We start from the raw sequence: 21,187 nt of genomic DNA, 5'->3' as shown, positions 1-21,187 counted from the left end.
AATTATGAATACACAAAATTGCAATTGGTTCAGTCTCGTTTCCGCTGGTGTGCGGGAGTGTCAAGAAACACCCGTCTGGGGCGAATTCGGACCGAGTTTCTCACTACCGTGCGAACATACCCCAGATATGATGTCCGAGTGGCATCATAGTCCGAACATGCTCCAGACATGAGAAGTCTTCCCTCTGCCCATAGGTGGCAGTGAAACTAACATGTATGCCATCCGCTACCAACACCACAGGATAATTAGACGGCTAGCCTATGGTACGCAGAAATTTAGAAAAAGTGACGTCGCTCATTGGCCGACCGGCGTGCAATGGAATATAGCAACACTCATTAGTAAGTTGTTTATTGGTGCGGCATTATGGGGTCGATGCAATTTTAGCGCGAAATTTGTTAACTTGATCGTCGGATATGTAATATTTTTGGTGTACATCGATGTAGCTTCTCAGCAGCACCAGCTCTTCTTTTTGGACACTGGTGTTTCGGAGTCGTCCTTGGTTTCTTCTCTTATTTGCCCCTGCGCCTGGTAAATTCAGGTTATATTAAGTAGTACACGGCCACCGATAGTTATCATGCTGGAAACGGAGCATATGGTGAAATTCGCTGTTGGCTGTATAATATCTGGAAGTGATAGTGAAGGACTAACTTGCTACTCCGTGGAGAGAGAGAGTCTGTATTTTCATCAAACCAAAGTAGATGAGTGGGTTTTGGCGACTTCAACTACAAGTGAAGTAGGGGAGATGTGGTACCGATGAATCAAAAATTGGAAAATGATCGCTGGCCCCAAAATGTTCAGCCGAAAACAGCAGATCTTTTGCTGGCTCAGCACTTTGATACAAGCTCTACCTATCGCGCACATATTCATGAATATCCGTCTTTTAAAAAAATATTTATGGACGTTCAAAATTTGTTGCTCGAACGTGTCATCGATCCCCACCCGGTGGGTAAAATGGCACACGACCCTGGGACTTATGAGTCATACCAGGGCTTTGGAGCCGGAGCCGTGCATTTTCGCTGGAGCCGGAGCTCTACATAAAATTCAGTCGGAGCCGGAGCTGGAGCCCGTTATTTGAGGAGTAGCTCCGGCTCCGACCTATTTCATAGATGCTATTTTATATGCAACAACCACAGCATCTGCTGATTTATCATAATTGAACAGCAGGCCTGAATTTTAATGCTGTGCACAGCAATGGCATAGAGAAAAATGCGTTCTAATGCAACTATGATGTTGTCGACAATTGACAAGTATTTATTATGACGTCACAAGCCGGCACGGTGGCACCTATAATGTCTTCGTTGTTACATCGGATGTTACTGACGGCTGACAGACTCTAGATTACTATAGATAACTAACCTATGGGTAGATTAGTAATCTATATAGACCAGGAATGGCCAACCTTTTCGGCTAAAGGGGCCCATTCAATTGACGAACGAGTGCGCGGTCCACTAGCCGCGCCAAGCGGGTAAAATTTTCAAAGTTTATAAATAAACTATAGGTCAATAATATTTTTACTTAAGTATATTGCGGGTCTATTGTATACCGCTCGCTAGGCTCAGTTTGCAAGGACACGACTATTCGGCGTCTGGCCACATCGATATCGAAGGTCTCCGATAATATGCGACAATCATTTTGTGCCTACATTTCACCGTCGACGATCTTTATGCGAGCGCAAACGCGAAAATACTTTCTCCCGTAATTGCGAATACAGTTAGACTCAATCGGGTAAATTAGGCGTTTTTTTCATTTTCAGTAGGGGGTAGGCTACCAAGCAAGAAATTGTGTGACAATTGAACACGCGAAGCGTGAAGAAAAATTTCGCTTCTATTTTAGTTTATTATAATGTACGACGATTTACTGAAAATGTGACTGGACCCTGGATCTGCCAATAATGCGTCGGAACTGATATTTCAGTCATCAATATCCCAAATGTCGCAGCCAGAATTGTAATTTTTGGTTGGCATTGCAAGTTCACAATCTGAACAATTTATTTTAGATAAAATAACAGGAAATTACCTCGCGGGCCACGCAAAACCCTCTCGCGGGCCACATTTTCCCCGCGGGTTGGCCACCCCTGATATAGACAGGCCTATTCAATAATTTCAGAGCCGGAGCTGGAGCCGGAGCAGTGGTAATAATGCGGCTCCGGAGCTGGAGCCGGAGCTAATGTATGATAGAAGAAAGCTCCGGAGCCGGAGCTGGAGCAGTTTAAATTTACGGCTGCTCCAAAGCCCTGAGTCATACTCTCAAAAACTCAGATGTGACCAATTTTCTTGCTCAGTATTATAATCTAAGCTACAGCAAGCCAAAGAAGAATGTTTGGTCGCAACCGTCAAAAAATAGAATAAATAATAACTCAAATGTTGCCATAAAATCACGTTTCGATTTAGGCTCGGACTTATAAATTTGAGGGTAAACACATATTGCCCGAAAATCGACATTGTGACTTCCAAATACCTCGTTATAGCGATAAAACACCATATATGCAATTATTGCTTAAGGAGTTTCTGTACGTAGGCATGTTTCAGTTGTTGCATGATTAGCATGCTTGATTATTTTACTTGATTTGGCTATTGTATCATCGGTCCCCACCCTACGAATTTTATACATGAATCGAAAAAAAATCCACTCAAGGAAGGTATTGAATAAAATAATAGGTGCCATAACCAGATACAAGCCCCACACTTAACATTAAAAATGATTGCTGGTTTGTTCGTGTTGAAGGTTAAAAAGAAAAATGTATGCGTCGATCGAAATTTACTTTACACCCTCCAAAACAGAAAACATCTGTCAGAGACCCCATAGCTCACGCTCGTCGAAATTTCTGGTATGTGAGGAAAGATTTTGCCAGCATGCAATTGTAGACAAGATCACGGAGTGTAATCATGGAATTATCATAGAGAATTTTAAAAGTATTTTCGGTCCCAGTGATCCATCGGTACCACATCTCCCCTAGCTCTACGGTTTTGGAAGACAAACTACTTATTTCGTTATACATTTTGTCAAGTAGAAATAAGTAGTAGCCTATTTTGACAATGTTGCATTGCTTTCATGAGTAAAATTATCGTGACAACTATAGGCTAATGACTGTATCACGGATTTTAATATGGACAGCAGCAGCGAATTTGATTCTGAGACGAATTAACCCTGCTCCCGCGGTCAGCCTCCAGTCCAAATTGCAATGCATCAATTGTAAACTGGGACTAGAACCGACGCCCAATATATTGCCGTAATCAGGAAATAGCAGCCTAACCAACCGAGCTACTCTGAAGACCCAGCAGAGAGAGGTGATGGTGTTATTGAAAGAAGTGTACGCGATTTCTCAAAAGTAGAAGAGAAATTTGTTTTTCGTTTTCACGTGACATAATACAAAGTCCTTCTCTTGGTAAATGACCACTTGGTTGTCTTACATATTAATTTCGGCATTCAAATAAGACATATTACTGGGCTTGATACCTTGACGCAGTCGAACGCACCGAGATTGGAAAGTTATTGTTATAAGCGTGGGATCACGCAGACTTGGACAACATAGTTACTAAATTAGAGCGAAATGCCAGTAATCTAGTTTTAATCTAATTTCTGAAATGTTTCCATGCTCTTATTCTAATCTAATTTGTGAAATGTTCTTATGCTCTAATTCTAATCTAATTTGTAAAATGTTCCTTTGCTATAATTTTAATTCTAATCTAATTTATTGTCTTCCTGAAAATGCCTCTTAGTCCGAGGCATTTTGTTGCGAGTTAACAAGAATATCCCTCTCGCACAGGGAAATCCAGCTCCGAAGCCGCCATCGCCTTACTGACACCGTACATTGCACGGCGTACAATCAAAGTAGCTATTGTGACGAATAATAGCCGGCTAGGATAGTTGCTTATAGTCTCAGAACAGCATTCTAGTTTTTAAAACATTACGTTAGTACAGTGGTTCCCAACCGGGGCGGGGGGGGGGGGGATTTTGAAATGTTTAGGGAGGAATCTGACTTAATATTTTCAGGGGTTATCTGGCTTTGGCGTTGTATCCGAAGATACACTGGGTTCACAAGGTTTTTAGATTTGTATGGTGTAGAACTGTTAAGTAGAAATTAGTTCTTTACAATTGTATGTTTCTTTGGCAGATTTAAAGCTAAGTATATGTTTAAATGCCTTCCGTAGATATTACACCCCCTGAGAAAACGACGCTCACGAGACCATTTCGTTGGGTCCGCGACAGCCTCTCGACCAAATTGCTACTAAACAGGAAAACGTCAAGCCGAATTCAGCACAAGGCCGCTGATGAAATTGTTAAACTTTTTAAGCCAACATATGAGCTAACGTGAAAAACAAGCCGTACCAAATTCATCGATTCAACTCAAGTCGGACTTGGTGATTTATTTTTCGTCAGCAGCTACCCGACCGGTCAAAAACTGGTCAAGTTTGACTGTACTTTAACAAAGTTTAGTGCTGTCCGCATTCGCCTTAGTTCGGACATATCTGAATATGTTTGGCCATTAATTGCTCAGTCAACAAATGGTTACACGTTAAAAAGCTAATTTTTTCAGTCACAGGCAACTTTTTCATAGGGAGGGAATTTTAGCTCAAATATCGGCCAAGGGGGGCACGAGACGAAAGAGGTTGCGAACCACTGCGTTAGTACAACGCCGTGCTGACTAACATGGGCGATGCTCATGCTTACCACGAAGGAAGTAATGTTTTGTTAAAGTGTAGTACAAATACAAAAAGAAATATCATGATCATAAACGTCATTTTATTTTGAACTATGAGCTGCGCACGATACCCGACAACGCTTTCCCACGACTAATGAATCGATATTGGGACTAGACAGGCATGTTATAGCTGAAAGAAGATATCTCATCCTAAAGATTGATCTTGTCGGGACGTGCTATGCCGTTTTCTAAGCGTCTCGATCGGTCTTGGCAGTGTCTGGGTCATTGCACGTCAAGTCAATATCCTTATTGATATCTGCTGACTCTCCGTTGATGGAATGCTGTTGTTGCCATCGCCGAAGCCGGTTCAGCTAGTGCGGAATAGTGTTGTTGGGTACTGGTTGGATAGCTTATTTTGAACCTCTTCGCAACCTCTTCCCATGACATGCCGCCCTATTTATTGTCGCTTTCTTTTTCTATACTATCTTCTTTACTTTCATTCAGTGTGCATGCCTCCTCTTTACATCGCCTAGGCCAAGGTGGGTGTCAGATTCCATAGACTGCTCCTTGTCGCTTCGACACCTTCCTGTCTTTTCATTGTATCGCATTTTTTGTGGTGTATTGAACTGATAAAATTGCTAATAAACCAATGATGATGAAACAACAACAATATTAATTTGAAACTGAAATCAATTTTAGTATTTCAAAATACTTTATTTCGCGTTCTTCCAAAATCTCAAATCAGATCACCGGCCGCGATTGCGGTGACCCCTGGTATAGTACAAAATTAGCCAAGCTTGGTGTACAGACGTTAACCATTCTCGAGGTTATTGGAATGCATGTGATTTGATATGAACTGATTTTTGCTGTATTTAATAACCTTTCAGAATTTCATTCAATTTCCAAGTTTTTTGCGAATTCAGTAATTCTAATCCGAATCTAATTTGGAAAAAGCTGTGTAGCTATAATTCTAATAATCTAATTTGAAAAAACTTGTGTAAGTCTAATTCTAATTCTTATGTAATTTGGAAAAACTTGTGTAGCCCTAGTTCTAATTCTAATCTTATTTGGAAACACCTGTGTAGCTCTAATTCCAATTCTAATCTAATTCGGAAAAGCTGAAAATTTTCTAGTTGTTCAAGTCTGGACTCACGGTCTCCGCCGATTACGTCATCGCGGTAAAGGCAACGCGCCTTGTAATTTGTGTTTAGTTGGCTCTGCCTGGGGTAGTTGACTCTCTTATATTAGTACAAATCCAGGTTATTGATCTTATAGATCTCATTGTTCGTACATAACAAACAAAATGTGCAATTTGCCACTGTACTAGGCCATTGTAAGTAATTATATAATGCCTTATTTGACACTTCTCATACGCGCGCAAGTTCTCTTATTGCTTCATTTCATATCAATTTGAAACATGTTCTACACCAGTGCTTCTCAACCTTTTTCGGTTCGCGACCCACTTTTCATCCAAATTTCATTGCGCGACCCACCAGACGCCTTTTTGTGACTAACGTTTAAACCACAGCTCGTGGGGGGCAGTTTTTATGTCTTGCGTGCGTTACAGTTACCTAGTCGCGCCTAGTGTGAATATTTTCCGGAATTCATGATGGTATTCGGTCAATGATATTGGCAATCGCATATAGGCTACTATACTATGAATATTTGGAGACAGCCATTTAGCCGCCTATAGTCAATGGAAAATTCGGCATAGGCTAAACCGAAGGTTTCGATCCTTTTCAGCAGAGGTCTTCTCACTGTTGACCTTTTTGGCAGCACATTTTGCAGAGTCGCATATTGGCCGAAACTTCACATGTCTTGGTATTTCGTGGCGCGGTAATGGCCGACACCGAAAGGTCGATATCTATAAATTAGGCGCATTATTTTATGAGGGAGGTGGGAGTCCTATTTAAACCAAGTCATCGAACGATGTCAAATCGTGCGCGGCGCGAAGAAAATTTAACGGAAGTTCATTTATTCTCCAAACAATAAGCTATATTTTATGTTGATTCATGAGATAATTTTTGCCCCTCTTCGAGATCGATGCACCACTTGGCGGCTGGGTTGCGGCAGACGTCATGTAGCAATTCATCCGCCAGTCTGCGTTTCAACCCATTCACATGCCATACGCAATGTACCAATTCAGCCGCCAGTCTGCGTTTCGACTCAGTAACACGCCGGACGCCACGTAGTAACTCAGCCACAGGGTGGCGTTAAGCGTGTGGCGGGTTGGCGTCTTGTGGCTTTAACCCAGTGGCGGCTCGTCCTATAGGGCAACTGGGGCATTGCCCCACCTAAAATTATGTTCAATAACAATTATTTACCATTTATAGACGCACAGCAATCAATATATACGGAGATCACAGCGAAACCCGCATTCTTGTTGTGCTTTCGCTTGTAAAGGCCCATACATAGCGAAGTCTCGCGAAAATCGAATTCGCTTTGTGAATGCCTAGCTGGGGCTTGTTCTGGTAGCGCTCATAACAAGCTTTCGCTGTCTATTCTTTCAAAGCCGCGCTCACTAAAGAAACGGTGATTTACTCTCTCCTATCATAAAATCACCGAGCAAGTGGGGCAACTATGCCTCGTTGCCCCTAAGGTGTGATGTAACAATCGTATCTATATCTGAACTCGGTTACCGTCGGGTGCGTTGAGTCGATCTTTGCTGGTATAGGTCGATTTTGACGGTGTTTCGCAAAGGGCTGTGGAGTCGGTAAATTTTACCACCGACTCCGGCTCCGACTCCACACATTTTCAATATACCGACTCCGACTCCGACTCCTGAGTCTTTAAACGTACCGACTCCGACTCCTGGGTCTTTAAACGTACCGACTCCGACTCCGACTCCCGACTCCGACTCCAGCATTATTACCAATTTACTTCGAAAATTATATGCCACATTGTCGGTTGAATGACCATCATACAACCATTAAACATATGCAAACATATGATTAACAGTGGCATGCTAAATTGTTTCATTGTGGCACAGCTCGAATTATCCACTATGCAATTAAAATGAAAGAAAGATTTGCTAAATATCCTTCCTTTTTCAAGTTTTTATAACATGGACTCTCTAATATCCTGAAATGTATGAATCATTCAAATAAGTCAGATATCCAATCCTCTATAATAAAAATGTAGATAAAAAATCCAAGTGTAGCTCTTGTGTATGAGTCAGCAACTCATAAAGAGATTGAACTTACTAATTTTGTCATTGCACACTATCCTGATTACAAGCACACAAACTCTTACTACTAATAGACATTGGTCATAAATGGAATGTAGTTAAGTAGTCAAAGACCATAGCCTATATGTCTAGTCTACATGTACTTAATCAAGTATTGAAGGATTGGGACTTGCAGTCTTTCTTAATCATTTGTTCGACCCAAACAGCTAAGCTACACTACAAATATTTTAAATTTTGTCAAGTGGGAAGCATCGTTTGGTCATTTTTACATCATTTTTTATAATTTTACAAAAGCAGCCGATGAATTTGCTCTGTCACGGTATCATGGTATAATTCCAAAAATTGCATCAATTTTGACTGCATCGCGAAAACGCATATTGCGATTTTCTTCCCCTGTGCAACTGAGTTGTAATTTGCAAGTAATGTCAAATTTTATCTATATCAGGGGTGGGCAACTTTTTCGGCCAAAGGGACACATGAGATTTACGAACCATTGCGCGTGCAACTGGAATGTTGATAACCTTTTTTTAGTCGTCCGATAGGAGCGAACCGAATTAGGTAACATTGCAAACAAGACTTATATTAATACGCTCTAAAATTGATAACAATATGTCATGCAACTGTGCAGTGCGCAATCAGGCCCGGGAAGCGCGAAGCGCGAAATTTTTTTGCAAGATAATGACTGAATTATATCAATAAATATGTTGCTAACATACATTGGAGGTCGCATCTGTATACCACTGGGCTCATTTGGCAAGGACAGGATTATTCGACGTTTAGACATAGCAAAATCGACGGTATCAGTGAACGTGCCTCTATGATTTTGTGCAAATGTTTTGTCGACGATCTCGCTGCGAGTGCACAAGCGAAGCCGCATGTTGGACGACACGTTATCTCCTAATTGCGAATATAGTTAGACTCAATTCTGTGAATAATATGTATTTAGAATTTTCAGAAGGGGGCTCAAATACTGAATGCAAGAAATCTAGTGACAATGAATCATGCCAAGTACCAAGAAAAATTTCAAGTCAAATAAATCTGCTATGAAATATTCTACTTCATGGTCATATACGAAGATCTGGGATAAATGTGGCTGACCCCTGGAAACGTCAATGCGTCAGAACTGTTGTTTTAGTCATCATCAAATTTCGCGGTCATGCTAATCAAATTTTGGTTGGCCTTGCAATTGTACCTGATGTCATAAATAATTTCGAGAATTACCTCGCAGGCCACACCTAACCTTCTCGTGTGCCAAATTTGGCCTGCGTGCCATGGGCTGGCCGCACCTGATCTGTGTGGTTATTAATAACAGTGATTGGTGGTACAAAAAAATTCTATTGAAAATTCTTTGAAAGCAAATGTTTCATGATAGAGAAGTTGGAGTCGGAGTCGAAGTCAGGGTCATTATCGCAAACTCCGACTCCGACTCCAGTCAGTATTTTCCCCACGACTCCGACTCCGACTCCAGCTATTATAGTTTTCACGACTCCGACTCCACCGACTCCGACTCCGACTCCACAGCCCCGGTTTCGCACCATGATAATTCTTGAAACTTCGTATGTTATCTCGTGAAGGTGGTATTTAACACTTATCCAAGTTTCAGGCTTGCTACTCAAAGATTAGCGTAGTAAAATGATATGTCGTTAGCTACAACCAATATATACCATGCGAAATCTTGTTCCGCAACTCTGTTCATAACACCGTAAAAACCAATTTATATCAACAGGGACTTCGCGTAAAATATGCTATGCTGTAGGCTACTTTAGGCTCAGCGCACATCTATTATACATAGTCGATTTGGATACTTGAATCATTAAATGATAGTTTTGAAACTTGGTACGTAGTTAGGTAATATAAATAAAATAGACTATGTGAAATCTTGTCTCCCAACCGCGCACACAACGCCGTCAAAATCAACAGATATCAATAGCGACTTTCACGTAAAATCTGCTATGCGGTAGGCTATAGTGCCGGTCGAGCGCACACTGTCGATTTCGACAAGCCATTGCTACCCTACTCACAAAGTGACCAACTTGAAAGTCGGCACAATGTTTGATGACATCGTCAAGATATACCATATCTCGTAACCGATCACGGTACATAACACTATCAAAATCGGCAGAGACCGATTACGACTTTCGCGTTGAATCACTGCTTAGATCAGTGGTTCTTAACCTTGCCTCCAGCGTCCCCCAGGGGGCGCTGGCGATTTTGAAGGGGGCGGAAACGCTCAGGGGGTGATATGGGGGGCGCTCGGTTCAGGGGGGCGATAAGGGGAGCGCTGGAGAAAAATGACTTCGTAGTAGATGATGTGGCAGTAGGACATATCCTTAATGAGTATTCAGAGCGAATTAACACCTAAAACTTCGTTATATATAGCTTACAAAAGATATATAGGTTTAATTGTCCATAGGCGCCTAAATGACTGGCACCGAATGCTGCTGTCTTGGCAATCTGAACCCCAGAAGACGAATTCCATCTGGCTGGGAAAAATTATATGCCAGTGAAGAAATACCAATTTGAAATCGTGTGCGTCTTTTAGTTTAGTACGATTGGGCGACAGAGATATATAGAGCTAGATATCCCTTTTGGGCGATTCTATATTTTTTGATATAGCAGAAAGGAGGTCACGAAATAACATCATGCAACGAAGTCATACCAACGGGTCCGCCCGCCCGAATATGTTTAATTATTAGTTACGGGTCCTACAGTTTCCAAGACACCTCACCATGTTCCCTCTACGTTTTGACGAGTCTGTGCACATGCACACTCACCAACTCACTGCGCAGACCCTTGGACAACAGTGCGTAACGACTAAAAAAAGGTCATAACTTCGGATTTGTTGTGTGCAACGTAGATTTTCTGTGCGCAGAGACCGTGTCAGCACTGTGCAGTGTGCACGTGCGCAGCTTAGAGGCAACATTGCACATTACTCAGCTCTACCGGTAAATCTGGTAACGTGAGCAGAGAGGACAAGAAATTGATAGCAATATATATGCAATTCCCGATCTTATTGACCGATTTTTTCATGAATTATCGAAAATTTTCGCGCTTCGCACTGGCTCGCTAAACAGTACAGCTGATTTTGTGGCAAAAGCGAACAACGTGATGGGGGGCGGTCGGTTTATGGCCCTATGGGAGCCCACGACCCAAGTTTTTTCCGGGGGTCTGACGAAGTGTCGTTTCGTTCCTGCCAACGGAAATATGCCCGAAGATGCATAATCATTATTGAGGGATCCTACCTTTTCAATCACACATCACTCAGCTCTTCCGGTAAATCTGTTTACGTGAGCCGAGAGAGGATAAAAATTGATATCAATATATATGTAATTCACGATCATATTGACCAATTCAATCAATATTCAGTGAAATTTTTCGCGCTTCGCGCGTCTAGGCGAGTATAGCTGGCTCAGTAAATGGACACCCAATGTAGATGACCAGTATCAGCAAATAGCGGATAGCCGAAGGGGGGTCTTGGGACGAAGCCACCCGGAAGTTTGGTTTATCACCCTATGGGGGCCCAAGACCAACGTTTTTTGGAGGGGCTGACGAAGTGCTGCTACGGCCCTGGTAACGAATTAATGGTACCTACGGGCACGCCCGAATATGTTTAATTATCAATTACGCGCCCTTTATTTTCCAATACAACGGCTCACTCAGCGCTATTTGTAAATCTGATTACGTGGACTGAGAGGATAACAAGTTTATAGCGACATATATATGTAATTACCACCTATATTCATTCATGCATTATAGAAAATTTTGGCACCTAGGGCGACCAGGCCACACAAAATTTGCTGACCATCGAAATCCCGCTACGGGGTTCTTGGGGGCGAAGCCCTCAGAAGTTTGGTTTATCACGCTATGTGTGCGCAAGGCAATCGTTTTTAGGGGGGTTGACGAAGTGCTGTTACGGCCCTCTCTCTTACTCATTGTCTTTATTACATTCCTTACAATATGAGGTTGGGGGGCGCTGGATCACGATAATCTTTGAAAGGGGGCGCTGGAGGAAAAAAGGTTAAGAACCACTGGCTTAGATGGATCGACAATAACATACTCGACTTTGCTAACGAAATTACTGCCCTTATATAGTCATTGAGTAAAGGCTTTGAAACTCGGCATAGTATTAGATGACATCATTATGATATACCACACCAAATCTTGACACCCATCTCAATATGAGACATCTTCAAACGCAACTTATAACAATACCGACTTTTACATTAAATCAGTGCTGGAAATCGATCGTTATTAACTAAGTTGACTACCCAATCAGAGCGTGACGAAGGGGACTCACCGTCAGTGTCCACACCACCTTTGAGTACACGCTGGTTTAACTATAGATAACTATAACCTACGGAGTTAGTTATCTATAGTTTAACCCCGTCTCGGATTTCACGCTCCAATCAACATGACTGTGACGAAAATCTAGCTCACGAATTATTGGGAGCACGGCAACGTGGCTTGTGGCGCTTATGGGTGCAGCACAATTTAATTTGGAGGGGGAGAATGTGCATTTACTCTTCTAATCTTTAGAATATAATGTATTTGGAATATTTGGAAAATTGAATACGAAAGTGTAACATTTAAAACGTATTCGCGACCCACCTAAAATAGCTTCGCGACCCACAGGTGGGTCGCGCCCGACCGGTTGAGAAGCACTGTTCTACACGTCTAATTTCCGATACAAGTTCGTCATTATATGGGTCATCTATTCATCATCTAGTCATTGAATTGTACTGTACCTTTGCATAACATCTAAAACGAATAATTCAACTGTCTGTATGATGCTGTTGATCGCGACTCCACGGAAATTTCATTTCCACTAATGTGCGTGGCTTAGTTAACGGACATATAGCCATCGAAACAAGGGACACGTCCAATTCGTCCTGTCGGAAGCCAGAACACCTCACAACTATCAACGAATTCTGACTATAGGCGTTGGTAGTGGGATGGGATTTGATTAAGAGTCAACATGTTTTGGCAACATAGTGACATCACGAAACCAAATAGTGTCAGTATATGCGAGTCGGAAAAGTTTGGTGGAAACGGTGTCATGCGCTCACTCACATATGTGTTACTCAAAGGACCGTTCTTCAGTATATCTTTGACCAGTGTTAGGAAAGCTTCGTCAATATTGATGTCCTCTTTCGCGCTGGTCTCAAAGAATTTCACTCCATGCATTTCCGCCATCTAAAACATTGCATAGCATACCTGCAGGATGCTTGAAACTATATATGCATATTGCATATGCACTTCAACATATCCGTGTCAATAATGTAATAAGTATCAGCTGGTTGGATGTTAGTAAACTGCCAATTTTTCATATTGGCAAACGCCACTGGCCGCATGATCATCGGAATACCAAGATTAGATGCTTTACAGGCCATGGTATATATAGGCCTGCCTATGGTCAAGAACAGGGGTGCGCAATTATTTTTTACACGCGGGCCAAATGCGAAGCAAAAATATAGGTTGGCGGGCAGAGCCAAAAGTTTAAACTATGTTCTGTGGCGTATTTTATTTCCAAATGGACAAAATTCAATTACATTGTTAACGCAAGCTACTACGAGAATGTGTTAGAATTAGGCTATGAGAAAGTGAGGGTTAATTTACAAAAAAAGCCATTTATTCATTCAGTGTCATCAGGGTCGAAACAGTACTTCAGCCATCCTAAAAACTTGGTCTTTGGCTTCCCATATAGGATCATGGACCGAACTTATGAGGGGATCCGCCACCAGACCCCGTACATTACGGGCACTTTTACCACTACCAGTAAAGCACATTTACTGTTATATGGAATCCACGCTTCTAAGTAAGCGGTCGTGAGAAGCGCGAAAAAAAAGCCATATTCATGGTTGGAATTGGTCTGTAACCGTGCTTTTCAACCTGTGGAATGGTACGCACTTGTGCGAATGAAAAAATTGCAGTGCGAATGACGAAAGTGGTGCGAATAGAAATGCGGATGAGTGCGGATGAAAATCGTAAATAATGGTTAGTTTTTCTGACTTGCAATATTTCAAATAAACCTAATAGGAAATTCAACGGCAAAGTCTCCCTAACTTTTGTAGTTCCGACGCAATTGTACTTACGACGCACACTAATCATAGCTTTAACAATAACTTTGTCTCTCACAAGCCGAAGTAAATTAATACTTTCGCACTAAAATTATTTCGTAACCAAAAGCCTGGTTAGAAAGTCGGTGTAGTAGCAGACATATAGTGTATCAACCCGTTTGAGCCGGTGACAGGCTGCATGGGAAAATGACGTCAAATTGACTTTCTGCTTTCTTTCGTTGAACAATCATCATATTTTCGTACTAACAGTTCGATTAGCGCGAGGCACGAGGATAATAGTAAATATCATCATTACATACTCATATTTGAAAGTTACTGTAACGCAAATTTTACCCCTTCAATGGTTATGAAAGTATAGGCCGCAAAGGGTATAATTTTTGGTCGACACGGTGCCAGAGCTATCTGGTAATATGTATGTAATATTTGTTGAATTTATTGCAAAAAGTCCTGAGATAGTTTTTACATATCCAAGGTTACCGTGTTTGGTAATATAGCCAATAAGCAAGCGAGACACGCAGGAAATATGGCTTGATTATGAGAATCTGCTGACCTTTCGTGGAAAACATGTGGGTAGATCATTGGGATGATCTGGTGTAGGCATGGCCGTAACAGCACTTCGTCAGCCCCCCCCAAAAAAACGTTGGTCTTGGACCCCCCATAGGGTGATAAACCGGACCTCTGGGGGGCGAAGCGAAGCCCCCCAGACCCCCCCTCAACTTATACGTTGTTTACCGCTACTGACCATCTATATTGGGTGTCCGTTTAATGCAGTGGTAGGGAACCTATGGCTCGCGAGCCATATATGGCTCTTTTGGGTATAAGATATGGCTCTTTGCCAAATATGTATTATTGTACTGAATTAATCAATATTGCAGCGACTTGTTGGTAAATTTTCATCACGGCCAGAATAAATATTCTCGTGGCAGTATAAACATGTATTTGAGAAGTAAAGACAATGTCGTCTTCAGGTTTATAGGCTCGGACCCCCTCTTTTCAAAATCATCAAATTTATGTTACTGTCACGCCGGCGGCCAACATCACTCGCGAATTCTATGTACCGGCTCGAAATCTTGAATTGTGCGATACATTGATTAATCAAAGAGCATAGCAGACATGGCGACGTCCATTTCAAAACGCAGTTTTCAAATACGCATTGTCTTACTGATCTACGGCGCGAAATGAACTGTTGTGGATGTAAGTATTACAAACTCGAATTATAAACAACGTCATAGCTATCCACGTTCTTGATTGGTAAGTACAGCTCCGTGTAGTATACCGGCGATAAAATGTAGGCGTGTTGCGCAACGTTATGTTACCGCCGAATACTTTGACAACTGAGAAGTCGATAAGTATTTCGATTTTCGGAATCAGTGTGACAGTCCCATTCGATTAATATCAGTTGTAATAAATTCTAGGCTACTTACGATGAATTGCATTATCAATGGTGAGGCTTGGCCCGTCTGTGCCTTACCTCTCGTTTCGAGCTTTATTTTCGAACAATAAATACCAGTTTTTACAGAGAAAATATGGCGCACACGAGGAATCCCATGTAGTGAGTTCGAATTAGGGCTACCATGACGTCACGAATTTTCAATTGTGACGTAACAGTTGATTGACATGTATGGCTCTTTGGGAGTTGAGATGGAAAAAATAGGGCCAATATGGCTCTTCGGACAAAAAAGGTTCCCGACCACTGGTTTAATGGGTAAGCTTATCCCGACTAACCGCGCGAAGCGCGAAAAATTTTTATAAGTCATGATTGAATCGGTCAATATGATCGAGAATTGCATATATATTGCTATCAATTTTATCCTTTCTCTGCTCACCTAATCAGATTTACCGGTAGAGCGGAGTGAGGTGTGTTTAAAAAGTTAGGACCACTCAATGATAATTGAATATCTTCGGGCGTATACCTGTTGACAGGAACGAAACAGCACTTCGTCAGGCCCCGCAAAAAACTAGGGTCTTGGGCTCCCATAGGGTGATAAACCGACCCTCCCCCATCACGTTGTTCGCATTTACCGCGAAATTAATTGTACTATTTAGTGAGCACGCGCCAAGCGCGAAAATTGTCAATCATTCATAATAAAATCGGTCAATAAGATCGGGAATTGCATATATATTGCTATCAATTTCTTGTCCTCTCTGCTCGCGTTATCAGATATACCGGTAGAGCTGAGTGAGGTGTCTTGGAAACTGGAGGGCCCGTAAATATAGGCTAATTAAACATCTTCAGGCGGACATATATCATAATATATATAATAGCATAAATGTATTAAACTAAAAGACGCACACGATTTCAAATTGGTATTTCTTCACTGGCATAAAATATTTCCCAGTGGGATGGTGTTTCTCTTGTGAGGTTCAGATTGCTAAGACAGGAACATTCGGCGTCGGTCAGTTACGAGTCTATGGACAATTAAACATATACGTTCATCACAAGCGCAGTTCTTTTCGGCCAAGGTTTTCTCGCTGCCGATCATTCTGGCACATTTCTTGGAGTAGCATGTTACATGGCCTAAAACTTTATATCTTGGTGCGTCGTGGCGCGGTAATGGCCAACGCCGATATGCCCATTTCTATAAATCTTGCGTATTTTTTCTTGGGTGAAGAGTACCCAATAATCAAGATATTTGACGACTTGATATCGCGCAGAGCGCGAAAAAATTTTGAAAAAGCCGCATAAATTTTCAAAAATACTTCATAATTTAGGCCAATGCACGAAATAATTTTGGGCCCCCTTCGAGCTCGGCCCCCCCTCAATTGGGGGGTTTGGGGTGCGGCAGTTAGGGTCCTGAGTGTAAGGGTGTGCAACGCGCGAGTTCAGACCAATGAGACTCATTCATTTCAACCCTTTCTTTGTCGGGGCACATGAAGACGTAAAGTTTTGGACAACATACGGCTGATAAAATGCGGGGCCCAAAATATCAGCGGCGACAAAACCTTGGCCAAAATGACCGTCGCTTGACGGCCAAGCCTTTCGATATGGATATGCTCCGTTGTCGGCAGTCGTTACCGAATAGTCCCGTTCTTGCAATCTGTGTAGATTGAGTACACTAGGTTTGCCATACGTCTGGAATTTCACTGTAAAAACTGCGTCCAGGAGAAAATTCTAAAATGTGTCTAAATGTCCGGAATTTTGAAGGCTTGAAGTGGGCTGGAATTTTTTTCGTAACTCAACATAAATAATACTGTTTTCAAGCAGATTAATGCTATTCTAAATTTTTCTTGGCGCTGCGCGCGATTTAATACAACGTATCTTTATATTTATATGGGGATCACGCACCGCCCTCGCAAAAAATGCATTAAAAAATAAATAAAAATAACCATCATTTACTGAAATAAGTGTAAAGTCGCAATTTTAAGATAACGGTATATTGCTAGAATTTTTATGCTTAAGTTTAGTCAAAGACGGTTGTTCTTTCTAAACCTGGGGGTCGTTTGCCGTTATTCTGGGGATTGCGAAGATGTTGGACGTCATCGGCTTCCAAAATAGGCCGTGACTAAGTCTGGGCAAGCTGACTTTTTGTCAATCAGCCTATCATTTTTTTGAGCTGGACCGCGGAACATTTTCAAATTGGAAATGACCTCGCGGCCATAAAAGGCTAGAAACCACCGGATGTGCAACCTACTGGTGTATATTATAGTAATATATGGAAGAATTCATTCACCAATTGCAACAAGCAGATGCATGCGGTAACCCGCAAGAAGTTGCATCGATTACCCTATGGTGGGCCCAAGATTAGTGCTTTTTGGGCAGAAGGGGGCTGAAAAAATGTTGTTTCGGACCTGTTTACAACACATAACCAGATAACCGCACCGACCTAACAGTATAGCAGGGCTATCAAACACACAACCGGCGGACCGGATAAGGTCCACAAGACGATTTCATCCGGCCCGTAAAGAAATCTGTTGCAGACCCAATCAATCACCAGAGCTTACATTAGAGATATCCCAATTCAAAACTTACGCGTTTCACTCCACTCCTGTATACAGTCGATAGGCGAAGCTTTGCTAGTGTGGCGTCATATTGACTGACAATGTGTTCAAACCTCATTCTAAAATCCGTTAGTGGGCGCTAAAGCATGTCCGGAATTTGATCGACAAAAATATGGTAACCCTAGAGTAGACAGTCAGTATACTACAAATGCGACACACCTTAATTTGAAATCCCGTGCGTTAGACATGTTTCGTAGAGTACAATTGTGTTTGTGCGTACTATATGTCATCCATGTCCGTAAATTCGTAGCATACTACTGTAATATTAAAAATTATTTAATTAATTTTCATGTGTGAGGCTCGGGTCACGAGATGCCACGAAAACTCAAATTTTGGTCGTAGTATAAAAAGCTGCTTTAAGGTTATTGAACTGTTATGAACTTCCAAGTAAGATTGAGCTAAATAGCCGAACACATGGTATCGTGACTTTCTTTGCTCTTCTCATTTACACGCGAGACAAAAAAATGGGAATCCGAAAAAAACGGAACTCAAGTTTAAGCAACGTATCATAAAGGTGGCGAGCTCTAATGTGCCTACTCTTCTTGATAGTTTTGAAGCTTATTTTCCAAGACATCGGGCAAAAGCCTCAACACAAACATGTGGATTTTTCACGCTTCCGACAAACTGGAGCTCCGTGACCTTTGTGTCATCGCTCAAAAACGATTTCTATCAGCGAGCATTTTTCACCCGCGGAAAATACGCTGTATTTTGGATGGGAGTGCAGAACAGTTTTTAAGACCTGGCCATCCAAGCACTAGTAGACGTTCTTGTTCAAAACCTAACAGCTTGTTTGGCCGAGAAGGGTTTTATTGAAATAGTTGAAATCAAAACGAGGGAAAAGAGTTTGCGATATACGCCCACGATCGAAACAAAAAATGATCCCCGTGTTACCAGCAAATGTTTCCCATGAACACGATTAAATTTATAAACGTCAAAATATTTTTTTTTGCCTTTGGGTTAGGTTGTCCCAAGATTAGGTTTGGGGGAGATGGGACATTAGGGTTGAGGACGGGGGGATATATTAGGGTTGGGGAAGGGAGATATCAGGGTTGGAAGAGATGGGAATATTCGGGTTTGGGGAGGGGCTGAAGGTGGGTTAGGGTCAAAGTTGGGGTTAGGGTATTCCAAGATTACGGTTGGGGATATTGGGGTTAGATATCGTGTCCCTCACCCCAACCCTAATCTTGAGATAGCCTAATCCCAACTTTGACTCTGATCTACCTCCAAATCTAATATCCCCCTCTCCCAACCCTAACACCCCCTCTCCGCCAACCCTAATATCCCCCTCTCATCCAACCCTAATATCCCCCCTCCCCCAATCCTAATGTCCCACCCTCTCCCAATCATAATATACCCCAACCCTAATCTTGGGATACCCTAACCCCAACTTTGACCCTAACCTACCTCCAACCCCTCAACCAACCCTAATATCCCCTCTCCTCCAATCCTAATATCCCCACTCCTCCAATCCTAATATCCCTCCTTTCCCAACCCTAATATCCCACCATCTCCCAATCATAATATACCCCATCCCAACCCTAGTATCTCTATTCCCCCAACCCTAATATCTGACTCTCCAAAGGCAAAAAACAACAACTTATTTTGACGTTTATAAATTTTATTGTGTAGTGTTGTGGGAAACATTTGTTGGTGTCATGGGGAGCACTGTTTCGACCTGGGGCGTATATCGAAGAAGCGCCGATTTTCTAACACACTTTGTGAAGTCACGGGCTGGTTGAAACTTCAAAAGTCTTGATGTGTTGTGGGGCGGTAATGGCCGGTGCTGAAATGCCTAATAATTTTAGAAATGATGAATATTTTTTCTTGGGGCGCTGAGGGTAGCCTACCCATGTTAAAAAGCAGACAATTAATTACATTAAATCACGCGAATTTTTTTTAAGTTGTAGGAAATCTTCCACAAAATGCTCTATAATTTTTGTTGACTTGCGAAATAATTTTTGGCCCCCTTCGAGCTCGGGCCCCCTCCCCCAATTGGGGGTTCGGGTGCGGCAGTTTTGCCAAATGTGTTTTGTATTGTTGTTGTAGTATTGAATAAAATTGTTTATTTGATTCCTCGAAAAATAATTACCGTCATAAAACCAAACCACTGAAAGTCATTACCATCGCAAAAAAAATTATGATGTTTGCCAAATGCATCCTAACTCGGTATACTGGAATTATTTGTAGAACGCAAACCATCAGAGAATTTAGGAACACAACCAACACGGGAAAATAGTGCATGCGTTTCGCGTTAGTATTGATACAAATTCTTTCATTTCTATCTGGTGAAGTATATGTCATCACAAAACTCAAAGCATACAAAGACCTTGCTTGATATGAATTTCGAGTTATGTCTTATGATATCAGCAAATATTTTAGAAATATTTTGATTTGTAAAACCAAAGCCGTACGTCCGGTTTTTAATTGATTGTAAGCTTGTTCATGTACCTCAACCATTACAGAATAGCATAATACCATTGCCAGCAATCATTTACAAAAAGGATTGATACCAAGTCGCTGAAAGTCGTTACCATCACAAAAAAAACTCATACGATGTTTGCTAAATGTGGCCTAGTTAGATGTAGTAGAATTATTTCTAAAGCACACACCGGCAAAGATATCGAAAAGATATCCTACACCTAATTCTGGTAAAACCGTTTTTTTGTTCATTAGTATAGCCTGGTATCCATTTAAATTTTCCGATTTCCATTCCCTAAAGTAAATGTCATCACAAAACTCAGTCACTAAAACACAGGACACCTCCGCACCCATAAGAAACAATGGCGAATCGTCACCGATCGTACCAACTACACACGTACACTCGCAGACATGGAGTGGTGCTTACTTCTTGAATGTAATCGATTGCGATCAAAGCAAAGTCAGGAAGCAGTCGATTACGATAATGATAACGATTACATCTGAAAAGTGTTAACGATTACATTTATTTGGCTTCTTGGAACTAATCTTGGACAATATAACATATATCGAAAACAATATAAGGATTGCGGTGAAAAGACTTACTGCTAATACGACTTTCTTTATAAATGATACGGCATTTGCTTTTAAATGTACCCATTGCTTAACTTTATAGGGGACGATTTATCACACGCAACGGTTTACACTCTTGTCAGATCCGTAACTGGTGCCCCCCAAACTCCCCAATAGGGTCTGGAGCGAGCTCGAAGGGGACTCAAAAGTATTTCGTAAATAAACATAAATTATATAATATTTTCGAGCGATTTAAAAAACTTGAACATTTTCTCCGAGCTTCGCGATTTGATG

General features: G+C 41.6%; 1 protein-coding gene across 2 annotated transcripts in view; it reads right to left on the bottom strand.

Annotated features, from left to right (window-relative positions):
- Nucleotides 1-332: 332 nt before the first annotated feature.
- LOC145448118 (ras-related protein Rab-10-like) overlaps nt 333-21,187 on the bottom strand; it is a 44,518-nt gene continuing 23,663 nt past the window's right edge. Inside the window, exons 5-6 of one of the 2 annotated variants that reach the window (XM_080326446.1) lie at nt 12,900-13,022; nt 333-525 (exon numbers count right to left, since the gene is read on the bottom strand). In XM_080326446.1, the coding sequence (XP_080182572.1) occupies nt 448-525; nt 12,900-13,022 (201 nt within the window). In that variant the 3' untranslated portion in view covers nt 333-447. Of the gene's footprint in view, nt 526-5,298; nt 6,507-12,899; nt 13,023-21,187 lie in introns of those variants that run through there. The other variant, XM_080326445.1, reaches the window with a different exon arrangement.

The sequence above is a fragment of the Botryllus schlosseri genome, chromosome 10, assembly GCF_051294905.1.
Source record: "Botryllus schlosseri isolate E-star chromosome 10, Bs_hap1, whole genome shotgun sequence".
NCBI lineage: Eukaryota > Metazoa > Chordata > Ascidiacea > Stolidobranchia > Styelidae > Botryllus > Botryllus schlosseri.
The sequence above is the reverse complement of the archived record's forward strand: the minus strand, read 5'-3'. Positions and strand labels throughout refer to the sequence as shown.